The sequence below is a fragment of the Neolamprologus multifasciatus genome, chromosome 7 (assembly GCF_963576455.1).
Source record: "Neolamprologus multifasciatus chromosome 7, fNeoMul1.2, whole genome shotgun sequence".
In the NCBI taxonomy this organism is placed as follows: Eukaryota; Metazoa; Chordata; class Actinopteri; order Cichliformes; family Cichlidae; genus Neolamprologus; species Neolamprologus multifasciatus.
The window spans coordinates 53,529,640-53,551,384 of record NC_140445.1 but is presented as its reverse complement, the minus strand read 5'-3'; the positions used below and the strand labels follow the sequence as shown (position 1 = coordinate 53,551,384).

At 40.7% G+C, this 21,745-nt stretch overlaps 3 protein-coding genes and 1 pseudogene across 4 annotated transcripts; 2 read left to right on the top strand and 2 right to left on the bottom strand.

Moving 5' to 3' along the window:
- Positions 1-1,998: 1,998 nt before the first annotated feature.
- ighmbp2 (immunoglobulin mu DNA binding protein 2) lies at positions 1,999-15,044 on the bottom strand. The gene is made up of 16 exons (XM_085167920.1): positions 14,868-15,044; positions 13,851-13,933; positions 13,445-13,614; positions 12,847-13,042; positions 12,663-12,760; positions 12,387-12,550; positions 12,089-12,289; positions 11,865-12,006; positions 11,604-11,778; positions 10,653-10,835; positions 10,441-10,559; positions 10,251-10,345; positions 9,423-9,546; positions 8,498-9,301; positions 8,203-8,402; positions 1,999-8,073 (listed from the first exon to the last, which is right to left on the bottom strand). The coding sequence occupies exons 2-16, from the start codon at positions 13,925-13,927 to the stop codon at positions 7,876-7,878; spliced, it is 2,946 nt and encodes a 981-aa protein (XP_085024046.1). The 5' UTR covers positions 13,928-13,933; positions 14,868-15,044; the 3' UTR covers positions 1,999-7,875.
- LOC146515432 (E3 ubiquitin-protein ligase TRIM39-like) lies at positions 2,658-11,158 on the top strand (annotated as a pseudogene). Its single transcript, XR_014875272.1, has 6 exons — positions 2,658-2,816; positions 3,125-3,220; positions 3,365-3,595; positions 5,510-5,532; positions 5,613-6,120; positions 7,467-11,158. The product of XR_014875272.1 is annotated as an E3 ubiquitin-protein ligase TRIM39-like (transcript).
- A 32-nt stretch (positions 15,045-15,076) lies between the features above and the next one.
- chid1 (chitinase domain containing 1) lies at positions 15,077-18,972 on the top strand. The gene is made up of 12 exons (XM_085167938.1): positions 15,077-15,508; positions 15,678-15,821; positions 16,174-16,306; positions 16,407-16,451; positions 16,539-16,645; positions 16,738-16,799; positions 16,888-16,977; positions 17,096-17,197; positions 17,285-17,434; positions 18,276-18,356; positions 18,463-18,505; positions 18,585-18,972. The coding sequence occupies exons 1-12, from the start codon at positions 15,404-15,406 to the stop codon at positions 18,681-18,683; spliced, it is 1,161 nt and encodes a 386-aa protein (XP_085024064.1). The 5' UTR covers positions 15,077-15,403; the 3' UTR covers positions 18,684-18,972.
- On the bottom strand, positions 18,951-21,723 carry gatd1 (glutamine amidotransferase class 1 domain containing 1). The gene is made up of 7 exons (XM_085167943.1): positions 21,561-21,723; positions 21,343-21,419; positions 20,200-20,305; positions 19,999-20,106; positions 19,802-19,893; positions 19,606-19,699; positions 18,951-19,509 (listed from the first exon to the last, which is right to left on the bottom strand). The coding sequence occupies exons 1-7, from the start codon at positions 21,607-21,609 to the stop codon at positions 19,394-19,396; spliced, it is 642 nt and encodes a 213-aa protein (XP_085024069.1). The 5' UTR covers positions 21,610-21,723; the 3' UTR covers positions 18,951-19,393.
- Between the last annotated feature and the right edge of the window lie 22 nt (positions 21,724-21,745).

Here is a 21,745-nt window from a genome sequence, read left to right as displayed (position 1 = left end):
TTTAGAATTCAAGTTTATTTATATGGCAAGGCCAGCAATCTGATGATCCCCTATGAGGAAGCACTTGGCAACTGTGGGGAGGAAAAACACCTCTTTGGAAAGAATATTGTAGTAGTCCTATTATTGTAGTAGTTGGAGTCTCCTAGTGTGTAGAAGCTTTACAAATTTGCAATTATTGTATATTTGCATTTCAAGTTATGACAATGATTCGCTAAACATGTTTGTGTTTGTTACAGTAAAAAATATAACTTTTTTCTGCTCTGATTTTATGTTTTTTGTCTGAATTTAGATCAATTGTGTTAATATACTATGTCAAAATGAAAAATGTGAGGTTGTGCTTAAAAAATGAATGATACCAAACAAGGTAGGATAAATATTCTTTAAAAGGTGAAACGTAGAGATGAAATCAAAAGTAGTCAAAAACGGCAAATTATACCCTGGACCACAACTAGTCATATTACTCAACTTTGCAGACAAACATCACTGCATGTCTGCATCTTGATGTAAGGTGCCCAGCTGTGGGTCGTGACCGAAAGAACGAGATCGTGGATACAAGCGGCGGAAATGGAATTCCTCCGAAGGGTGGCCGGCCTCTCCCTTAGAGATAGGGTGAGAAGTTCGGCCATTCGGGAGGGGCTCAGAGTAGAGCCGCTGCTGCTCCACATCGAAAGGAGCCAGTTGAGGTGGTTCGAGCATCTGACAAGGATGCCTCCTGGGCGCCTCCTGGGCGAGGTTTTCCAGGCATGTCCCACCGGGAGGAGGCCCCGGGGAAGACCCAGGACACGCTGGAGAGATTATATCTCTCGGGTGGCCTGGGAACGCCTTGGTGTTCCCCCGGATAAGCTGGAGGAGGTGGCTGGGGAGAGGGAGGTCTGGCCTTCTCTGCTTGCGATGCTGCCCCCGCGACCCGGCCCGGATAAGTGGTGGAAGAAGATGGATGGATAGATGGATTAGTGTATTTGTTTTTTTGCTTTTAGTAGGGATGCACCGATACCGATACTGGTATCGGGTATCGGGACCGATACTGTAAAAATGTGGTATCTGTTAACTCGTAAAAGTTAACCGATACCACGAACCGATACTAACTTATTTCATTAATCAGAGGGTGGATTGTCATTTTTGTTGTAGTTTTTTAGATTGGCCATAGGGGACATCCCGCGCTAAACAGGCACAGGGTTAGACGAGTAAAAAAAGAGAAACTGCAGGCTGCTGTAGCCAGGCTAAACAAAATGTCAGCAGTGTGGACCGGAACAGCCAACTTTAACTCAGGTTTTGGAAAAGCGATGAAAAATGTCAAGAGAAAATCCACGGGCAGTTAAAATAACAGAGGCTCTGACTCATTTTATTGCTCTGGATGACCAGCCAATGCCGGTCGTGGAAAACTTAGGATGCTTCTCAGCATACTCGAGCTGCGATATGAAATTCCCAGCCCATACATCAGGGAGATAATGGTGCCAAAACTTTCTAAAGAGGTAAAGACAAGCAGTGTGTGCGATGTCAGTCCTTGGTTTAACGGCACAGTGGACTGATGATCCACGGGCAGATGGGGAGTTCGTTCGTCAATGCCAAATACTTTCGTTATTTTGTTCGTTTGTTTATAATATCGACACTCTGCAATAATTTAAAAGTTTATTTTATTCTCAAACCTAATTCGTATTTATTTTATTCCAAAGAGAAGTGTTTATTTATTATTCTGAAAGCTCGAGACAGTGCCAATAGTTCAGTGATATTTTGTTAAATTACAATGTGGAGACTCTGCAATAATTTAAGAGAAGTGCTTATATTTCACTTGAAATTTTTTTGTGGTCATTTTTATTAAGATATTATTTATTATCGGCAGAGAATAAAATAAAACCTGTCTTCCAATTCATTGCATTTGTGTGTGTGTGTGTGTGTGTGTGGTAGAAGTATCGGTTTTTGTACTCGGTATCGGCAAGTACTCAGATCCAAGTATCGGTATCGTATCGGTTTGAAAAAATTGGTATCGTTGCATCCCTAGTTTTTAGGTATATTTGTGTATTTATCAGACACCAATGCGTTAAACTTGGGGTATTTGGGCCATATTTGTCTGGGAGTCAGAGTGTTGTCACAAGGGTGCCTGTATGCTAAATATTTAGAAATACATTGTTATATAAACTTGTTAAAATTGTTTATTATGTTATTATAAAGCAGCCATGTTCATGGTGCAGGCTCTATATTTTTGCAGTCAGTAGATGGAATGGGGAACAAGATAAATAATCGGAACAGGAGCTGCAATGGTTATCAGTAGCTGATACATCAGTAAGATTAATTCAGCCATTTGTCATTCATGATTTTAAACTCATAAACAGAACAGGCACATTATTAAAACAAAGGAAATGAACGTAAAGTTTCTGAGAACTTTTTTTTTTTTTCCATTTTTAAGCATGTATTGAGGACATTAGTCAACTTCTGCATCTATATCATCTTTGGTTATGTCAGGATGACTTGCATGATTACCCAGTTATACTAGTTGGTCAACTTCTACAGGAAGCTGTAAATGTTTACAGTTGTACCGCCTACTGTCACAATACCTGAATCAAAGACCATCACTTGACAGAAACACCTGAGCGTTCAGGGAAGTGCACCACTGTTTGCAGAGTGTGATTATTTAGCTGGAAACAGAAAGGATCTCAATTATGTCCACCACTAATCAAGACAAATGTTTTCTCCACAACCAGAAGCGGAATAGTTTTTGTCACAATGATGAAGAGCTTGTCTGTCTTGTCTGCCAACAATCGAAAGAGCACAAAGTCCATGTCTGCCACCCAGTAGACGAAGCAGCTGAACAGAAAAAGGTACGTATAAATATACATTTAAAAAAACTAATACTGGGGTGAAGTTGTTGGTAGACTTACATCACAATGTAAAAACAGATCTTTAATTAATGACTTCCATCATCACGCAATGTGTCATTTGTCCCACGAATTCTCATTATTCTTATGTCTGTAAAATGTAAGAAAATAGTGAAATGAGTGCACCCGATATGACTCAAATAATTAACAATTTTAATTTGATGTGATATTAAACAAAACCACGAAGAAAACTGATTATCAGGAACTACACAGAAATGCTAGATTTTAAAATTCTTCTTCGTACATTTCAGACAGAAATGTCAGCCAGCCTCGATTCCTTAAAGAAAAAACTCAAAGTACTAATCAACACAAAGGAACAATGGGAGGAAATGAAAACCTATATCCAGGTAAAGGGTTTTGTGTTTTGTGAAACAATGCTGACTCTTACTGGGACTTTTTAATGTTGCTTCTGACAAAAAAAAAACCCCAGCATGACAAACATTCCTTCCATTTACTAGCTTAAAAACCCCCCACATTCTTTAAAATTACAGATGCAGGCATGTGAAACGGAGACAGGAATCAAGGAAGAGTTTAAGAAGCTCCACCAGTTCCTTAAGGAGGAGGAAAACACCAGATTGCAGGCACTGAAACAGGAGGAGGAAACTAAGACTCAAATCATGTGTAAGAAGCTGGAAAACATTGAAGAGCAGATCAACACACTCTCCTCCACCATCAATGATATTGAAACAGCTCTCAAAGCACAGGATGTACAGCTTCTACAGGTGCATTTACTATCATTATTTACAAGCTGTTTTTATTTATATTAACTTCTAAGTTATTTGTCCTACAACAGTCAAGTAAACAGTGAAAATGGCTAAACAGGACACCCAGGTTGATAATGAACATCAATATAACACACAGCATACAAACAGTAAAACTAAAAGTATTTAGTTAGTATACATGCAAACAAGAAAATTACTGAAAATCATATTTTGCACAAAATGTTTACCAACTTTATTTATTAAATTTGAAATTTCGTATTTCTTAGATTCAAACTTGGAAGTAAAACATAAAATGTCAGACAAGCATTTCTCACAGACCTATTTTCCATAGTCTGGATGTAAAATGTTAGTATGCTGTACTGGTTAATCAGTATGGTCAGTTTTAAAGACACATGTAGCGTCTGACAAGTGGAGCCAACTTCAATGTGCCTGCGTTCTTTTTAATGGCCACCAGGGGGTGATCCCTGTGATTGCAAAGACTTCTGGACCCACTGAAGTCTATAGAAATATCATTTTCTACCTTTACCACTGTTAACACTTTTCTGTTAAGTTCATGGTCTCAGTTACATATTTAGGGTCATATTAAATTTTAAAAAGGAGTTCATTTCATACATCTTGGTTATACTGTTTGTCAGAAAGGAAGTATCAATTTGTGATTGACAAGTTGTTAGTCAATGAGCGTATGGTTTGACAGTCAGACCTGCACTGACTCACTGCATCCGGTTACAAAATCGCTACGTCCATCTCTTACAGTGTCCATGGATGTAACCCATTAGTTTGTGTCCTGATTTGGAGCCTCAAATCTTTCTTTGTTACCTTCATCTTGTTGAGAAATCCAAGAAAAGAAAAAGAACTCAGGAATGGGCAAATACTTTTTCACAGCATTGTACCTGTTTTAACACTACATAACGCATAAATAACGGCTTTTTTTCTGGTGTAGAGCTCATAATTTGAACTTTTAAACCTAGTTTAGTTGGCAATTACAGTTTTGGCACTTCTGATTTGCTTCATTTTGGCTGCTTATGTGCGCTATCATGCAAGGAGGAAGCCATATTTGAACAGTGCAGAAGTACCTTTGTGTCTTGTGGACCAAGACTCCTTTGAAATGAACTGTTTCAAAGTGGTAAAGTGTTCAGCGAGTCCAAATTAGACGTTCTTGTTGATAATGGTTGATGCTCCGTCCTCCGGGCTAAAGAGGAGGGAGACTTTGCAGTGTGTTATCAGCATTCAGTTCAAAATCCAACATTGTGGTATGGGAGTGCATAAGTGCATGCGGTACAGGAGGTTTGCATGCTTTGGAAGGAACTATGAATGAATGCAGACCATCACAATTCTTCTTCCATGTTTGACAGTTGATGCCAAACACTGTGGAATTATCCTTTTGCCTACTCGATGGCAGTGGTGTTTCATGGCCCAGGCAAGCCTCTTTGTTTTATTCTGATGCCATAGTTAGCTCACATGGTCTGCTCACAGACAGAGGGGGTTGTAAGTAATCCAGAAAAGTTGGAACACTTGTAGGAAATAACAGCACCAACTTTCAAGGCTTGATCAACCTCTATTACTGCAGAACAGCTTTAAATTGTTAAACCATTTTGTGTTTCCTAAAGAAAAGAAAGAAAAAAAAGGCCTTTTTGTATACATTTAAAATGTACATTATTTTTCAGTTTTGGGTAACCTTATCTTTTTTTAGCCTCTGGCAGTTCACTGTTTACCTTTGTACCATTTCAAGCTATTCATTGGAGTTGAACGACTTGAATTGCAATACAAAACTGAAACTTTTGAACGGTAGTGCACATATATGTGTCTTTGAATTACTGTACAGGTTTAATACTTTCAGCAGTTTCCAGATGTGCAACTCTATTTCACACATGATTTCATAATGTACTCTCTTTCACATTCTCTCTTCAACTTAAGGACTACAAGAAGACAAAGAAAATGTAAGCATAACCCACTATCTGCTAAAATCAGCATTGATCCTTTCTATGAGAGAATGCTGTAACAACTTAACGTGTTTCAGGCTTCAGTGGAAAATTGGAGAGCCAGAGGTCATCAGAGATATCCTGATAAACTCTGCAAAGCATCTGGGATCACTTAGTTTTCACATTTGGAAGAAGGTGGAAGACATTGTCAGATGTGGTGGGTTAAAAAAAATTTTTACTCTAAAGTTTACTCTAAATCAATGCAATACAGCAGCAAGAAGCTCCTACCCAACAATCCTGAACGCCTTGTCAGCCGTATTTCTGTGCTGGGAGCCACTGGTTTTACATCTGGAAAGCACAGCTGGACTGTAGATGTGGGCCAAGGCCAAGACTGGTACATCGGAGTGGCTCTAGACTCCATCCAAAGAAAGAATACCATCTTCCTCAACCCTGCTGAGGGTTTCTGGGTAATTGGCTTGAGCAATGGAGACTCACTGTGGGCACAAACCACACCTCGCTCCAAGCTCCCAATGAAGGAGAAGCCCAACAGAATTACAGTAGAGCTGGACTATGAGAAGGGAAAAGTTGTTTTCATCAATGCTGTGCCATGGGCTCCCCCGTGTCACCTATTGTAGCCAACCTTTACATGGAGGAAGTGGAAAGGAAGGCTCTTGGCTCTTTCAAAGGAAGAGTACCCAGCCACTGGTACAGATATGTAGATGACACCTGGGTCAAAATCAAGACACAAGAAGTGGAATCCTTCACTGCGCACATTAACACTGTGGATAAAAACATCAAGTTCACCAGGGAAGACACAAAGGACGACTGTTTGCCTTTCCTGGACTGCGCTGTGCACATTGAAGAGAATGGCAACCTCAACATCGAAGTTTACTGGAACCCCACACACACGGACCAGTACCTCCTGTTTGACTCCCATCACCCTCTGGAACACAAACTTGGAGTAATTAGGACCCTACACCACCAGGCAGAACATGTTCCCTCTAAGCCTGAAGGGAAAAAGAAGGAACACACACATGTAAAGGAAGCACTCAAAACGTGCGGCTATCCTAAATGGGCGTTCTTAAAGTCAGCAAAGAGGCACAGAAAAGAAGATCAGACACCAGCGAGAGAGGATAAGAAGGACAGATGCAACAACATTGTCATCCCCTATGTAGCCGGTGTATCAGAAAAACTCAGGAGGGTTTTCTCCAAGCATGACATCCTGGTGCATTTCAGACCCAGCAACACGCTCAGACAAAAACTGGTTCACCCGAAAGACAAAACAGCAAAACACAGACTTAACAATGTGGTGTATGCTGTACAGTGCAGCGAGGAATGCCCAGACCTCTACATTGGAGAGACCAAACAGCCACTTCACAAGCGCATGGCACAACACAGAAGAGCCACCTCCACAGGACAAGACTCAGCTGTCCATCTGCATCTTAAGGATAAAGGACACCCTTTCAAGGATGCCAATGTTCACATTTTGGACAGAGAGGACAGATGGTTTGAAAGAGGAGTGAAAGAAGCCATCTATGTCCACTGTGAGCGACCATCTTTGAACAGAGGCGGTGGTTTACGACACCAACTCTCTGCCATCTATAATCCAGTTTTGAGATCCCTTCCCAGACGCCTTAACGCCCACTCACATCCTGGGCCATCTGACCTCAGGAATTTCCATGATAAGGTGGGGCCAGGTTTCACAATGAACTCACCCGAAACTTTGGCTGATTGGGACCCACACCCAGTTTCACACCTTGGCTCAGGTGATTAGAGGATCATCAGGGGGTCCTTTTGTCCCTCTGTCCCTCCCTACTCCCACTAGGTTTATATCTGGGACTCTCCACCATTTGACCTTAGAACTGAAGAAGCTTCTCGGATGAGAGGTAAAAAGTCTTCAAGTAACTTAAAGAAGTCCAGACGCTTTTCTTTGCAAGCTCCTTTGGCTGCAGATTCTACAAAGATCCACACATTCAAAGACAAATTTACTGAGAAGGTTTTCCCCTACTTTTCCCCCGGATTGTGTAAGGATGTGCAAAACGCGAGTCCATTGACAATCTGTCCCCAGATAATCAAAGTGACAGTAGAATAGCTTCCCATTTCTGTTGAGTTAAAAGACAGGCTCCATTGCGTGTCATAACAGCACTAGTAATGTATGCAATAAATATTGTGACTGAAACACAATGAAAATGTTTTGTAATTAAAATTATTTATTTAAATAAGACTTTTTCAGCAGGAAATTGTACTGCACTGTATCAAACTGAGGTCCAAAGAGCAAGAAAATAAACAATTTCAAACACTCTTTTAGCTTTCTCAGACCAAAGTCTTTAGATTTATTTAAATTTAGTGTCAAGTTAACCATTAACCATCCTTCTCTTTGTTTTTTGGCTTCCTCTGTGACGCCATGTCTTTTAGCTTAGAGTCCAATTTTCTTTGCAGATAGGCCTTCTTATTGTGGTCCATAGATTTGTCTTTCTTCCCACTCCCAGCATAAAGAACACCCTCTTTACTTATCCTCATTCGAGCATGAGACTTGGCTTTATCTCCACAGCCGTGAACCTGAAAAGTATTTGCAAGACATCAATCAGATTTTCACGTAAAAAAAACATAAATTCCACAGATGCTTGGCAGGTGTTACCTGTTAACCTACACGTCAAACATACTACTCAGTTGAGGCGTGCCTCTTACCTCTGGTATATGATGACTGAGACAATACTGCCTGTTACAGAACAGGCAGAGCTGCCCGAGTGTTAGCACAGATGCTTTGCACTTGACAAAACTACAAACACTGTCGGCCTTCATGACATTACTGATGAGTGTGTCGAAGTCGTCATCTGGAGCAGAGGCAGCAGCGATGTCGCAGGCCCCAGCCTTGGTTCGATTTTTTCCTGGGGTTGAAACATGATGCAGAGTTAAACTGTTAGAAAGCTGATGGGTAAGAAAACACCTTTAAATGCTTTGTTTAGATGCTTCTGATGCAAACCTTTTGCTTTTTTTGATGAGTGGCCTTGAGCTGGATGAATGTTGTTCTGTTGCTTTTTTTGTTGAGCGTTTTCTTCCCTTTTCTTCTGCTCCCTCTTCATCCTCTCTAAATGTAAACTTTTCAGGTCTAAGGGGGATTGAGACGATGGCTCACTTTTTGAATCTGGGATCGTTTCCTCTTCCGTTGCTGCTTGTGCTTCTTCTTTGGCTGGTTTTGACATTGGGGGTCTGGAGACAGTGATACACCTCTCACTTCCCTCCCCTTTGCTCTCATGAATGAGGCCCAGTTCCTCAGCGATCTCATGGACCAGCAGCCGGTCATGAGAGTTAAATGACGACGGAAACTGTAGCTCACTCTGGTTTAAGTCCTTCATAAACCTTTCCACCTGCTCTCTGATCTCAGCGCGTCTGCCATTACTCTGCTCTTGCTCTGCTGATGTGCTAGACTTTGTTTGCTTCTCTGAACCAGCTGCATTTTCCTTGCTGCTGCTACCAGCAGATTTTTTCTGTCCTGGCTTTGCTTTACCGGAGGGCTGATCCTTGACCTTGTGTTTGGTAGATGTGGAGGTGCTGGAAGAGGCTGTTTTTGCATCTTTGTGGTCACGGGTGTAGTTTTGTGGTACGATGTCTTGAATGTACTCGAACGCTGTTCTGACTTCACCAAACGCAGTCATGTGATCAATCAGGGATTTCAGAAAACCGTGAGTCTGAACGGTTTGAGTGTCACACACGACAGCGATGTGTCGTCTTGCACGCGTAACGGCAACATTTATCCTTCTGTCCTCTGCTAGAAAACCAACTTCACCTAAAATAAATGGAATCAGTGGGAAAAAACATTGTGAGTAGAAAGATAAACTGTTGTTTATGTTTAATGCAGCTAACATCTACAATTCTGTGACAGAATTAAAAGGAATGTCATGAATTACCTTTTCTGTTGGATCGAACTAACGACAACACGACAGCCTCTTTTTCCCTGCCCTGAAATCCATCCACTGATTTTATCTCGAGCTCTGGATGCTTTGCAGAAAGTTTCTGACGTAGAAGATCGACCTGTACAGAGAGAAAAATGGTTGTTATATTCAAAACAGCACTGTTATATCGATTTTCCTTGGCAGCTGTGGTTTAAGTGGTATAACGGAATGTCTACCAATTAGAAGGTCGGTGGATTGATGGGTCCACCTGTGTCGAAGTATCCTTGGGCAAGATACTAAAGCCTGAGTTGCTACCAATTGCAGTGTGAGTATGTGAATGTTAGATAAAAGAACTGTATGAATGTGTGTGATTGGCTGAATGAGACTTAGAAAGGGCTTTGAGTGCTCAAAATGAAGTAGAACGGCATTATATAAGTACCAGTGTGTTTACCATGTACCATTTAAATGATAAAGCTTTGGGTGTTTATTTTTATCAAAGGAAAAGATGTTTTTACATACATACATGCAAATTTATTGCACGCTGTGTGGTCAAATGTTTGTGCACGTTGGAGGTATTTCTCCTCTTTGTTGTGATCAGTGTTGGGGGCATTATTTATTTATTTATTTTTTTAAGTAATGTAATACACATATCACTTTTCTTTAATGCATTAAGTTACTTAAAAGTTAAGTTATTCTTTATACTAGTCTTTACATCCTTGTTGCATTTCCCTAATCACTGTGCTATGAAAATCTAACCTTCAGGAAAGTTTTTAATAATTCTCCCTGGAATTTTGAAACCAATCAGTTACTTTCGGTGCTGCCAGTCTCATTTCTGTGACTTACTTGTAGATTGTATGGAGCAATAACAGCTATGTCTTTAGCTTTAACTCCCGCTTCAGTCAGAGCTTTTATGTGCAGATCGACGATGTCGACCTCACCTGAGGAAACACATCACACGCTGTTAAACTGTCATACCACACAAGCAGTAATCATAGATTGCTTGTTTACAAGCTAAAATTAAAAAAAGAATAACCTGTGTTGCCTTTGGACTGCTCATCTGCGACCTCCATTTCACTCAGACCACACCCTGCTGTGTCAATAAGAAGCAGGGGCGTGCTGGTCTCTTCAACGCATGCGACTCCTGCTAGATCTCTGTTTTGAGCGACATTTTTAAATGAATCCAAAGATTCATCCGTCACCAGAACACAAATATGAGATGCTTTAAAATAATACATTGAGTCTCACTTCAGTAAATGTCCCTCCACAGAGCTGTGAGCGGTCAGTCTTCCATGGTACATCTCCTTGGAGGCCCACTGCATAATGGCACTGTTCATGCGGTACTGAACTGTCAGCATACGAACCACCGAGTCCCCGTACATCTGGATAAGTCTCTCCATAAGACTCAGAGATAAGCCTTTTGATGCAGCCCTGTTTGCAACAGAACAACATAAAAATTTTACAGATTTACATTTTAATTCCTGAAAAACAGCCTCATTCGCATTCACATCAACGGCCAATTTAGAATACCCATTTAACCCAACCCCACTAACTGAACATCTTTGGACTGTGGGAGAAAGCCAGAATACCAGGAGAGATCCATGCTGTACCCTGCCTCTCACCCTGTGACAACTGGAATAGGTTACCGCCCTGCAAAACCCTGAATTGGAAAAGTGGAAAAAAATGGATGGAGCATCAATGCCTTCTTTCTATAACTGATTTGATACTGGGATTAAAAGTGCATTAGGATGGGATATCTGAACCACCAGTGCACACAGAAGAGCTGATTAGAGCTAGAAAAACCTGTTTCGGTGTTTTTAAAAGCAACAGACTGGAAAACTATGTAACCTATCCTTTAACCAAGCTTGTTGTTTTTCTAATCAGAAATCTGAATGCTTCAGAAAATGTGTCAAAAGTGCTTTTTAAAGGAAAAATTAAAATTCTAAAAACTATTTCTAGTGACATCCTTTGGATTTTGTCCTCCACTTTTAACTCCAGAGGCTTAATAAAAGCAGGCGGTGAAGGTCTCATTATTCAGGTTATGTTACAATTCATTTACATACTGGCAACAGATAAATGCTACATCGTGTATTTTAAGGTTAAAAACTTCTGGGACTTGAGGAAAAAAAGTCACAACGGTATAGATATCAAATGCTGAATATTATGAATGCATAAAAAACCCAAACTTGAATTTTTTACATTTGTGATTTAATGGTAGGTGGTAACTGCTTGTAGTCTCCAGCCAGGATGCACTTGCGCGCTCTAAGCAGAGCGATCCAGCAGCTGCTCTCCAGTGCCTGAGCACACTCGTCTATCACCACCCAGTCAAAATGTTCAGCTGGCAGGAACTTCAGAGGCCCGTCATCGCAGGCACCTGCACACACGCAGACAAGCGCTCCCAGATTACCTTTCATCATTACTCCAGCATCTAAATGACACTGTCATCGGGCCATTACTCACCTGTGTTGGTTGATAACACAACGTCAGCACTTTTAAGGATCTGGGCGATGGCTGCTGCCTCTCTGCTTTTCAGCTCTTTTCTCAGCTCTCCTATTTCTCGTTTCATGTTCCCCCGTTCTCCTTTCTCCTTTTTCATTCCCGTCTTGGAACAATCACAACATCACAAATCATTTGAGACGGCACTAAAATGACATGTTAGCGGGACACCACACTATAATACTCACAAATGCTTTATCAATGTCCTTCCGGATCTCAGCGATGATGTTTGCGTTGTCACTCTGAGCCAGGATGGCATCCAGTGAATGTTTCTGTATGGACTCCAGTAGCCTGGCCGGGTGACCCAGCCTCAGGACCTTGGCTTTGCACTGGGCTAACCTCTCCACTAAATTATCCACCGCCACATTTGAAGGAGCACAGCACAGGACCTGCACAGTCACAAGAGCCAAAGTGATCCTGTCTAGACTATAGTTGTGGCATTGATAACATTCTTCTTTATACACTAACAAATTCACATTTTTGCACCTTTTGCCCCTGTTTGACAGCTTGCAGGATGATTTCCACCACAGTGGTGGTCTTCCCAGTGCCCGGGGGCCCATGAATCACTGCAAGCTCTCTCTGTGACAGAGCGAAGGATACAGCTTCTCTTTGGGAGTCATCCAAGTTTGAGTTAAAGAATTCAACCTTATCTGATGAAACAAAACAGAGGCAAACACCAATGCGCTGAATGTTATATATGCATATGGAAACTTAGATTTCTAAACAATCATTTAATTAAAACAGGAGCTAATATTTACTCACTTGGTTGTGACTGAGAAGTAGGTTTTGTGTCTCCAAAGAGGACACTTATTAAATTGGAAGCTGGTCCATTGTTGTATCCATTTAATGTATTCAAAGCACTGCAAGCAGAAACCCCATGGGTTAAGTTTCAAAGGTGTACTAATTCACCTGCACCGAGGTATTTTTGGTTACAGATATTCCTCACCGTTTCATTCGTTTGTAAGTGATGTCGTTTGCTAACTTTAAAAGGTTGTAAAGTGCATCTGAATCAAAACTGTGGCCATCCTTTAAATCATCAAAGGCCACACTTATAGATGCTTGGCCGACCCTTGTCACAATCCCAGTACTGATCTGTGAGGCTGCAGTGCATCCAGTAGTGTCATACAAGCCAACTATGTCACCTGCAAAGACAGACACATACCTCACTGTAATATAAACATATTTTAATGAAATTTTATTTATATAGTGCAAATCAGAACAACCATTTCTAAAGGTGCTTTATATTGTGAGGTAAAACCCCCTATGAGCAAGCACTTGACAAAAGTGGGAAAGCAAAGCTTTTAATAGGAAGACACCTCTGACAGAACCAGGCTCAGGAAGGGGCAGCCATCTGCTGCGACTTGTTGGTGTTGAAGAGAGCCTAGTCTTGTTACAGGATAACTAAGTGAGGATTCATGGTCACCTGATCCAGCCTTAACTATAAGCTTTATCAAAAAATAAATTTTTAAGCCTAATCTTAAAAGGAAAAGGGCCTCAAAGCTGAACACTCTGCCTTGTAAAGTAAAAACAGACGTCAATCTCACCAGGTCCGAAGCTGTTGCTTGGCAGAGATGAGAACCCAAGATGCTTTCTTGGCTCCAAGATGACGACTGTGCGGCCATAGAGGCCTGTGGAGTGACTTCCTATCTGCAGTTTCAGCAGGCAAACACCTTTGTTTTGAAGATCCTTGAGAGAAATGTTCTCCTGCCATACCCTGAGGGCACAAAAAAGGGCAATCACGAGTGACAACTGTTGATAACAACATTTGGTTTTAGATTATTTTCAGGAGAAATCTCTGTGTTTAGAAACAAATCCATTTTTTAAAACCACACCTTAATCTCTCTGAAAACAATTTAAATACAAATAATAAAAACATCTTTATGTCGCACAGTTCAGCAAACTAAATTCTGCAGTGTGACCATTTGACAGTGCAGATGTCACATTACATACCTGGTCTCCTCTATCTCAGCCTCCCGCTCCTCCTGCAAAAGGTCGAGTGTCTTGGACACAAACTTTTCCAAGGCCATTACTCACTGAAATGGTAACAGAACAAATAACCCCAAACAAATAACAAACAAAATATGCAAAGCAATAATAGTTATTCATGATCATACTACTACTAAGCTGCAGCAGCTTCATTGGCTCCTAGTCAGATATCGTATCAATTTCAAAATACTCTTGCACACATTTAAGGCTATTCATAATCTCTCTCCTGCATATCTCTCTGATCTGGTTCAGATCACCACCCCATCTCGGTGTCTTAGAGCTTCTTCTTCTCTTTCTCTCTCTCTGTCCCCTCTCCCCGTCTTGCCACCATGGGGTGCAGGGCTTTCAGCTGCTCTGCTCCTCGACTCTGGAATTCCCTACCTCCTGATTTAAGAAATATCACTTCCTTCTCTCTCTTTAAGTCCCAACTCAAAACTCACTTGTTGAAAAATAGCTTATCCCACATAACCTCTCCACTCTGCTATTTTAAATTTGTTTTATGTCTTATGCTTTTATGATTGTGTAAACTGCTTGCTTTTATTATTCTGCTGTGTACAGTGTCCTTGAGTGTTCTGAAAGGCGCTTTCAAATAAAATTTATTATTATTATTACGACACAGGTAAAATTGGTCTTTCAACCATATTTAAATATTTTTGTACTTTTTTTGTACTTCTCCTCCTAAATAATTCGTCCGAAACTGAATCTACTAGCCTGTACACCCACTACTGTATTTATTTTATTTTTAATTTGGGGAAAACGACAAAAACAACAAAGGAAAAACTGTAAAATTAAAAAAGCTGTAAAATAAAAAGCACTAGGACCCACTCTTAGTTATTAGATGTTAGATGAAAGTAACCCTTAAAAAAGAAGCAGGGTATAGGTAAATCGTTTCAACGCACAAACATGTTAAAGCTAAATGCTAACATCACAGCCACGGTCATTTTACTTTACGAGCAGTTAGCAAGCGAGAACTGCACTCACCTGTTAGCGCCTGAAACCTAAAGACGGAAAAGCCAAATTTAACGTTAGTTAATCATGTAAAATAACTTGGAAATGTAACACCCTCTCTGCCATTACTCAGGTGGATTTGTTTGGTTCCTGTTCTCTTCCTTGTTTGTGTTTTACTGGTTGACAAACTCGGCACACTGCCACCTATAGGCTCGTATGTCACAAACACGCACCTTTTATTTTGAAAAATGCAAACCCCGGAAGTTTCCTGGCGAGGCTGACGCTTCAGAAGCACATTGAGATAAGTTGTCAGTCAAACAGACACCAACCGCCTGACATCAAAAGCTTTCAGTCTGTTTATGGTTATTTCGGGTAGTATGTCTTAGCAGGACGAGCCGGGCCACTTTGGGTTACTGCTCTGCTTGATTTCAGGCCTCGGGAGGATATGGTGGTTTCTAATCTCACACATCCCAGTAAAGGAAGGAAACACTTGCACTGCAAATCTGCAGACCTCAGCTAGCCAATCTTATATTTAACTGCTCTGTGTTTTTTAAATTGGCTTTTTGGAAATGAGAGCCTCGTTGGTCTTCCTTCATATCGTCTCATGCTGCTGGCTGGTCAGTGCCACACTTTCAAAAACCGATGCAAAGAAGTCGCACAAAGCTGAAGCTGAGGTGAGTAACTTCAGGTCTTAATCTTTAAACTGGTTCGAGCTGTTCTGTGCTGTCAGGTCAAACAGGTCTGAATGCGTTTGCTTAAAATGTCCTTGGTCTCCTGTCTCCGTCCTGTCGTGGTTATCTGTTACTGAAACGGGCTCTTTTCTCTTTGATCCCACTTGTTTAGACATCTCCAGCAGAATTATCTGTACTGGAGAGAAACCTTGTTGTGTCAGACCCGCACTGGAAAGACATAGCGAAGGAGGAAAAGAGATATTGTGCACACATCAAGAAAACGTTTCAAGGACCAGTGCTTGGATATGTGACACCCGTAAGTCTGAAATCCAGTCACAATTATATCTCCTTGTTCTCCTGCTGAATTTAAACGTTTTACAATAGTGTATAAGTGATGGGACAGACCATAGCCATGTGGTCTCCAGTGAGTAGATTTATCAGTTGATAGATAATGAATCATTAACTGGTTTGATAATCACATTCTAATTTCTTAATCTTTATTGGCTGTCACCAAAAAATCTATCCAATCCCCCCCATCTATGACACTGGTAACACTTTAATTTAATATGCTTATGGTCATGTAAGAAAATTTAAAAACCTGCCCTTTAGGGTTTCATATGTACCTTTGAGCACAGTCAAAGACACAACTTATTTTTCTCATCCTGCAGTGGAATTCCCACGGCTATGACGTTGCCAAGATGTTTGGGTCCAAGCTGACTTCGGTGTCACCGGTGTGGCTTCAGTTGCGCAGACGAGGACCTGAAACCTTTGATGTTACGGGACTCCACGATCACGATCCAGGCAGATGATCCACTTCTTTCCTTAACTTTATCACTGATTAAAGCCTCACCTTAAGTCACGGATGAACATGAGGTAAAAGAGCGTCTTTTGATCTTTTCAGGCTGGGTCAAAGCTGTACGCAAGTCTAACAAAAAAGTCAGGATTGGTGAGTGAATGCCAACTTTACTGCCCACAGGTGCTCAAGTCTGATTGTGTGGATTCAGATTAGTTCATTTTCTTTTTTAACCATCAGTGCCTCGGCTCTTATTTGATGGCTGGTCCTACCAGGACTACATGGCAGTATTTGGAAGTGAGGATGAAATTGACGAGTTGGGAACTGAGCTGGTGGATGTTGCAAAAGTAAACAAGTAGCATTTGTGTCTTTAATTCCAATAAATCCTTGTTTTTGGTTTATTTGGTGACTGATTAAAGTAAAAACCGTGGTTTTGCAGACTGAAGGTTTCGATGGCTTCACCTTGGAGTTGTGGAGTCAGCTGGGAGGTAACAAAAGAAAGTAAGTGATTCTGTTGGAAGCCCCGATCACAAGTTTTGCTTTGTCTGAGGTTAATCAATAATCAAGCATTTCTGATCTACCCACACAGGGAACTGGTCCATTTGGTGAAACACATATGTGAGACTTTGAAAGCTAAAAGATTAGACTGCATTCTTGTTATTCCACCAGCAGTAACAAGGTGAAGTCATTTATTTTGCATTCAGCAGCTATAAATGCTAAAAATAAAAGCCCAAAACAACAACAACAAAAACAATCAGTGTGATTGGTTTAGATTTGTTTTTCCTGTGAATTATCAGCACAGGGCAGCCGGGTATGTTTGGCAGGGAGGAGTTTGAGCAGTTGGCCCCAGTCGTCGATGGATTCAGTCTCATGACATATGACTATTCCAGCGGTGCCAGGTGAGTACATGGGCACAGGTGATGCTACAAGAGGATTCAAACTGGCGTTAATCCAGTTTTCTGAGTTGTGTGCTGTTGTTGTTATAGGCCGGGCCCTAGCTCTCCGCTGCCCTGGGTCAGAGACTGTGTCCTCCAGCTTGCACCAAACTCTCAGTGGAGGGAGAAGATTCTGCTTGGACTCAATCTGTACGGCCTTGATTTTGCAAGCCAGGGAACAGAGCCAGTCCTGGGAACAAGGTGAGCTGAAACTCTGGCTATTGCTGCAATACTTTAAACAGCTTTTACCAAACTACAACAACAGTTGCCTCAAAGTGCTTTATATTGTAAGGTCAAGACCATAAAATAATACAAAGATACAATAATTCAAAAATGGACAGTTTAATAACCTTGACTCTCTAGCTCTCTTGGGCCATGAAAACTTTAAAGGGATTCCTCCTTTAAAATTCCAATATTTCCCTTAAACATGAAATACCATAACCCTGAAAAAGTATTTTCCTGCTTTTTCACACATTTTCAGTCCACTCCTGACCATTTCCATTAGTTTTTTTTGTTTGTTTGTTAAACCACTTAACACTGATCTATAAATCACTCAAGCGTAAAAAAGGTACCTAACTTGAAGGACGCACTAGTGTTGTGTCTACACATAGTAGACGACTTAGCAAGGAACCAGTTTTGGAGTTTCAGACACAAAATCATATTTTTGCAATAAAAGGGTGATTCTCAAAGAGTAAACATAGCATACCTCGACCAGGTGTGCAGCATCCTTAAACATTTACTGCATAGCATTCAGACTGTGTTGACTTTCAAGCTCATTAGAATTGTAGAAACTCTGGTAATTCCACGTATGTTTGCATGGATTAAAAAAAAAAAAAATTGGTCCCCTTTCTTTTAGCAAAATAACAAGAATTACGGGGTGGCTCGGGACTTTTTCACAGTACTAAACGTAATTTTCTGACTGCAAGTAGCATGAGCTTTTTATTTCTAGTAAAAAATGGCGAGAAGTTGGAGTAAAGAGTCGATTGAGAACTTTGATATGGACTTGAAGCCTCTTAACGCACTCGTCTGTGGTTTCCTGCAGGTACATCGAGATCTTGCGAGAACACAGGCCAAAGGTTCTCTGGGATGAATACTCTGCAGAGCATTACTTCACTTACAAGAGGTATTAATTTAATAAAACATCAGGGTTTACACAATATTTCGAGGTTATTTAAATGTCCCAAGAGCTTTTCTTGATTAAATATCCTGTCCTTTGCCTTTTATTTTAGGAACAATGCAGTTAAGCATGTGGTGTACTACCCTTCACTGAAGGTAAAACTGTTCACTTCTGCAATTAAAAGAATAGTAGGAGTATTAATGAGTGATTAATATTATTTCAACTGTTTTACAGTCAATCGACCTGAGGATTTCTTTAGCTGCTGAACTGGGAACAGGAATTTCCTTGTGGGAATTGGGACAAGGACTGGATTATTTCTACGATCTGCTATAAGAGTTGGACTTGTTGGCGAACACTGTGAATCTCGGATTATTGACACAATATTTTTGTTTGTTGTCATTGAAGTCAGTGCCGTTTTATTTTTTCCTATTTCGACATCTGCAGTGAGCCACTGACGGGGTTTAATTAACGCTCAACTTGTTTGAGGGTCGTGAATGTATCGAGCTCTTGAATGACGCAGCGGTTTATTTTTAGGCATCTGCAACCAACAAAAAAAGGTACTTCAGTGTATTTTATTTCTTTTCTGTGATGATACGATTAAAAAAAAAAAGAAAGAAAAAAAGTACAGATTAGTACATCTCTGCATTCAACAAAAGAAGCTGCATGATTATCAGTATGTATCCATTTTAAATAAGGATTTATTTATATTTGGAGGCCTTCAGACATCTGCAGCATCGCTTCAGTCCAACGCCTAAAATCATCTGTGCTCTTAAAAAGATTCATCCATCAGCAACAATACATCTGCTCCTGATGCTTTATTTTTTAATATGTTTGAATCTACACAATCCTATGTTGCTTTTACTCGGTTTATAATAACAGCATCAACAAATAACGAAGTGGTATGTTGCAGTTTTGCCAAACATCTCTTTCTGACCCAGCATTTTTCTGATACTTGTTCAAAATAAATGTTTAATTACATGAATATAAAAGTGGGACGACAAAGCTGTCGAATCGGAGCATTCCTCGTGTATCATTTCAGGTTTTTATTTGGCATTACAGAGCAGGATTAGATTATTTACAGCGAGCAAGGTTGACTGCATATTCTGTCCAGTTATGAGGTGTCTGTCTACGACCACATGCATGGCATCTTCTTGACTTGCTGCAAAAAAAAACCCCCCACAGAGACGAACATCAGACTGTTTTAGAAATAATTATTTGGTATTTGACTCTTCTGTTATTAGCAGGGTCAGCTCACCTGCGTACGATCCACCGCTGTCTTTCACGAAGTCTTCTACAATCAAGGGCAGGTTGGCAAAATCAGGTTCCCGCACCAGTTCAAACACTGAAGGCTTTTAAGATCAACAAGTTGGTGTTACTAAATACAGCAAACATGTGATAGCTGAACAGATATATGGGTTATATTTCCCCTAGTGAGTTCACCAAACACTAACCCCTGTTAAGCTGTAGCCACTGAAAATCCACCTCTGTCCTTCAGTGGCACAACACAGTGCAGACACTCCCTGTCCCACTGCACACACCGGCTCTGCACAGAGGGGGAAAAAAACCAAGCAAACTGCATGTACATGTGTTCCTAAAAAGCAACAACAAGAAAAATACATACAGATGTTAAAACAAGCCCCAAGCTCACTTTGTTGAGAGATGAAGTGCGCGAGAATCCGGTGCAGAGAGCCGCTGTGTGCCAGGTCATTCAGCGCTCCAGGGCAGTGTGGGATGAGCAGTGCCTGGTATCGGGCACCTTAAAAGGGGTCATCGTGACACAAGTGAGCAGATAGTAGTTAAAGCAGCAGACATGAAAACGGCCGAATGGGCATGAAATAAGTATTCTCACCATCTATGGATTCAAGTTTGGCTGGTGTTGCGTAGGGTTTCACACTGAAGTCCTGCACCCATCTAGCTGTGCTTTCATCAACCCCAACAAAGTCTATTGGCTTGCCCTGCAACCACAGAAACACTTCTGTACAGGGTAACATCACACACCTGGGGTAATGATCACAAAGTGGACAAGAACTATTTCCAAGAACTGGGTTGCATCTTAAAGCGCATGTCCGTGACCTTTCAGATGTAGTAGTAGGGTGAAAGCAGGGTATAAAAGACAAGTTTTTTTTCTGGTGTGTTAGTCAATCTCTACAAACATGGATCTAATAATGTATCTTTGTTGCGATAATATTTAAATTCTTGAAATTGGTGGTTGATAAATATTTTAAACTCAGGGTTCTGATCATTTTACCTGCCCTGCCAGGATGAGCTACCAGTAGGAGAAAAAAAAAAAGGATTTTGCGATTGGCAATGTAGCTGCAATTTTGGAGTTTCAGGAAAAAACACGTTTTTTAGTAGCACCCATATATTTGTATAAATGTGATGCTTCCGGTGCACAGGGACAATGAGTGTCACAGTGAAACGAGATACTTGTTTTTCCTGGAGTTTTTTTTCCTTCTTTCATTCATCACCCTTGATTGTACCGCTGGTCTTTTTTTTTTAAATCCTACAAGCTTTCTTTTTAGCAACACGCCACTGACTAGAAGCACCACTCTGTGGTCCTTTTGGTAACTATCTATTCTACGTGCACCTATTTCAAAGTTATTTGAATGAACTTTAATTTCAGTACTCACCAGGACATAAAAACCGCATTCAAGGAATCACCACAAAAGTTTAGTGATAAAGACATTGCTGAATTTCCCCAAAATAAGCCCCCCCCCCCCCCCCCCAAAAAAAAAAAAATATCGTGAAATTTTTTTTTACCACCATATTTAAAAAACGAAAAAACAAGCAAACGACAAGAAAAAGTAAAAAAAGAAGAAGAAAAGACGTGTTTATTTATTTAACTTTTTAATTATTTAAATTTCTCCTTTAATTTTTTTTTTAAATCTACACAGTTGTCATGGAGACTGTGTCTACGTAAGTATGGACTAACGTGCTGAGGTCACGACAGCTGTTCGTGTAGCTGCTATTTGCTTGTCAGGTGGAGTCTTACCCCTGGTGTGGCTGTCTGCAGGTTGAAGACCGGACTACAAAGGCTGAAGGACTGATGGAAAGATTTCGCAGACACCCCTGAATAAACAAAATATGTGAGATAAAACGCTTCAGAGAGCTCATGCTAGTTCTGCAGCGCTAAGTAAGTCAAAGCTAACGGACAAATTCACGAATGATTGAGAACAGCCGAGCTGTTCAAAGTAAAGCTAACGGGCTCACCTTGAGAAGAAGCACTCGCCACTATCAAACACGTTGGTTTCGCTGACATTTTAATAATATTTGCTTTAAATTATAAAGAAAAACCTTGAGGTTGAGACGATGCAAAAGAAATACGCGAGGAGGGTATACAGTCAGCTGACAACAACATCCGCTTATAAGTGTCAAAATAAAAGTTCAGTCGGAGA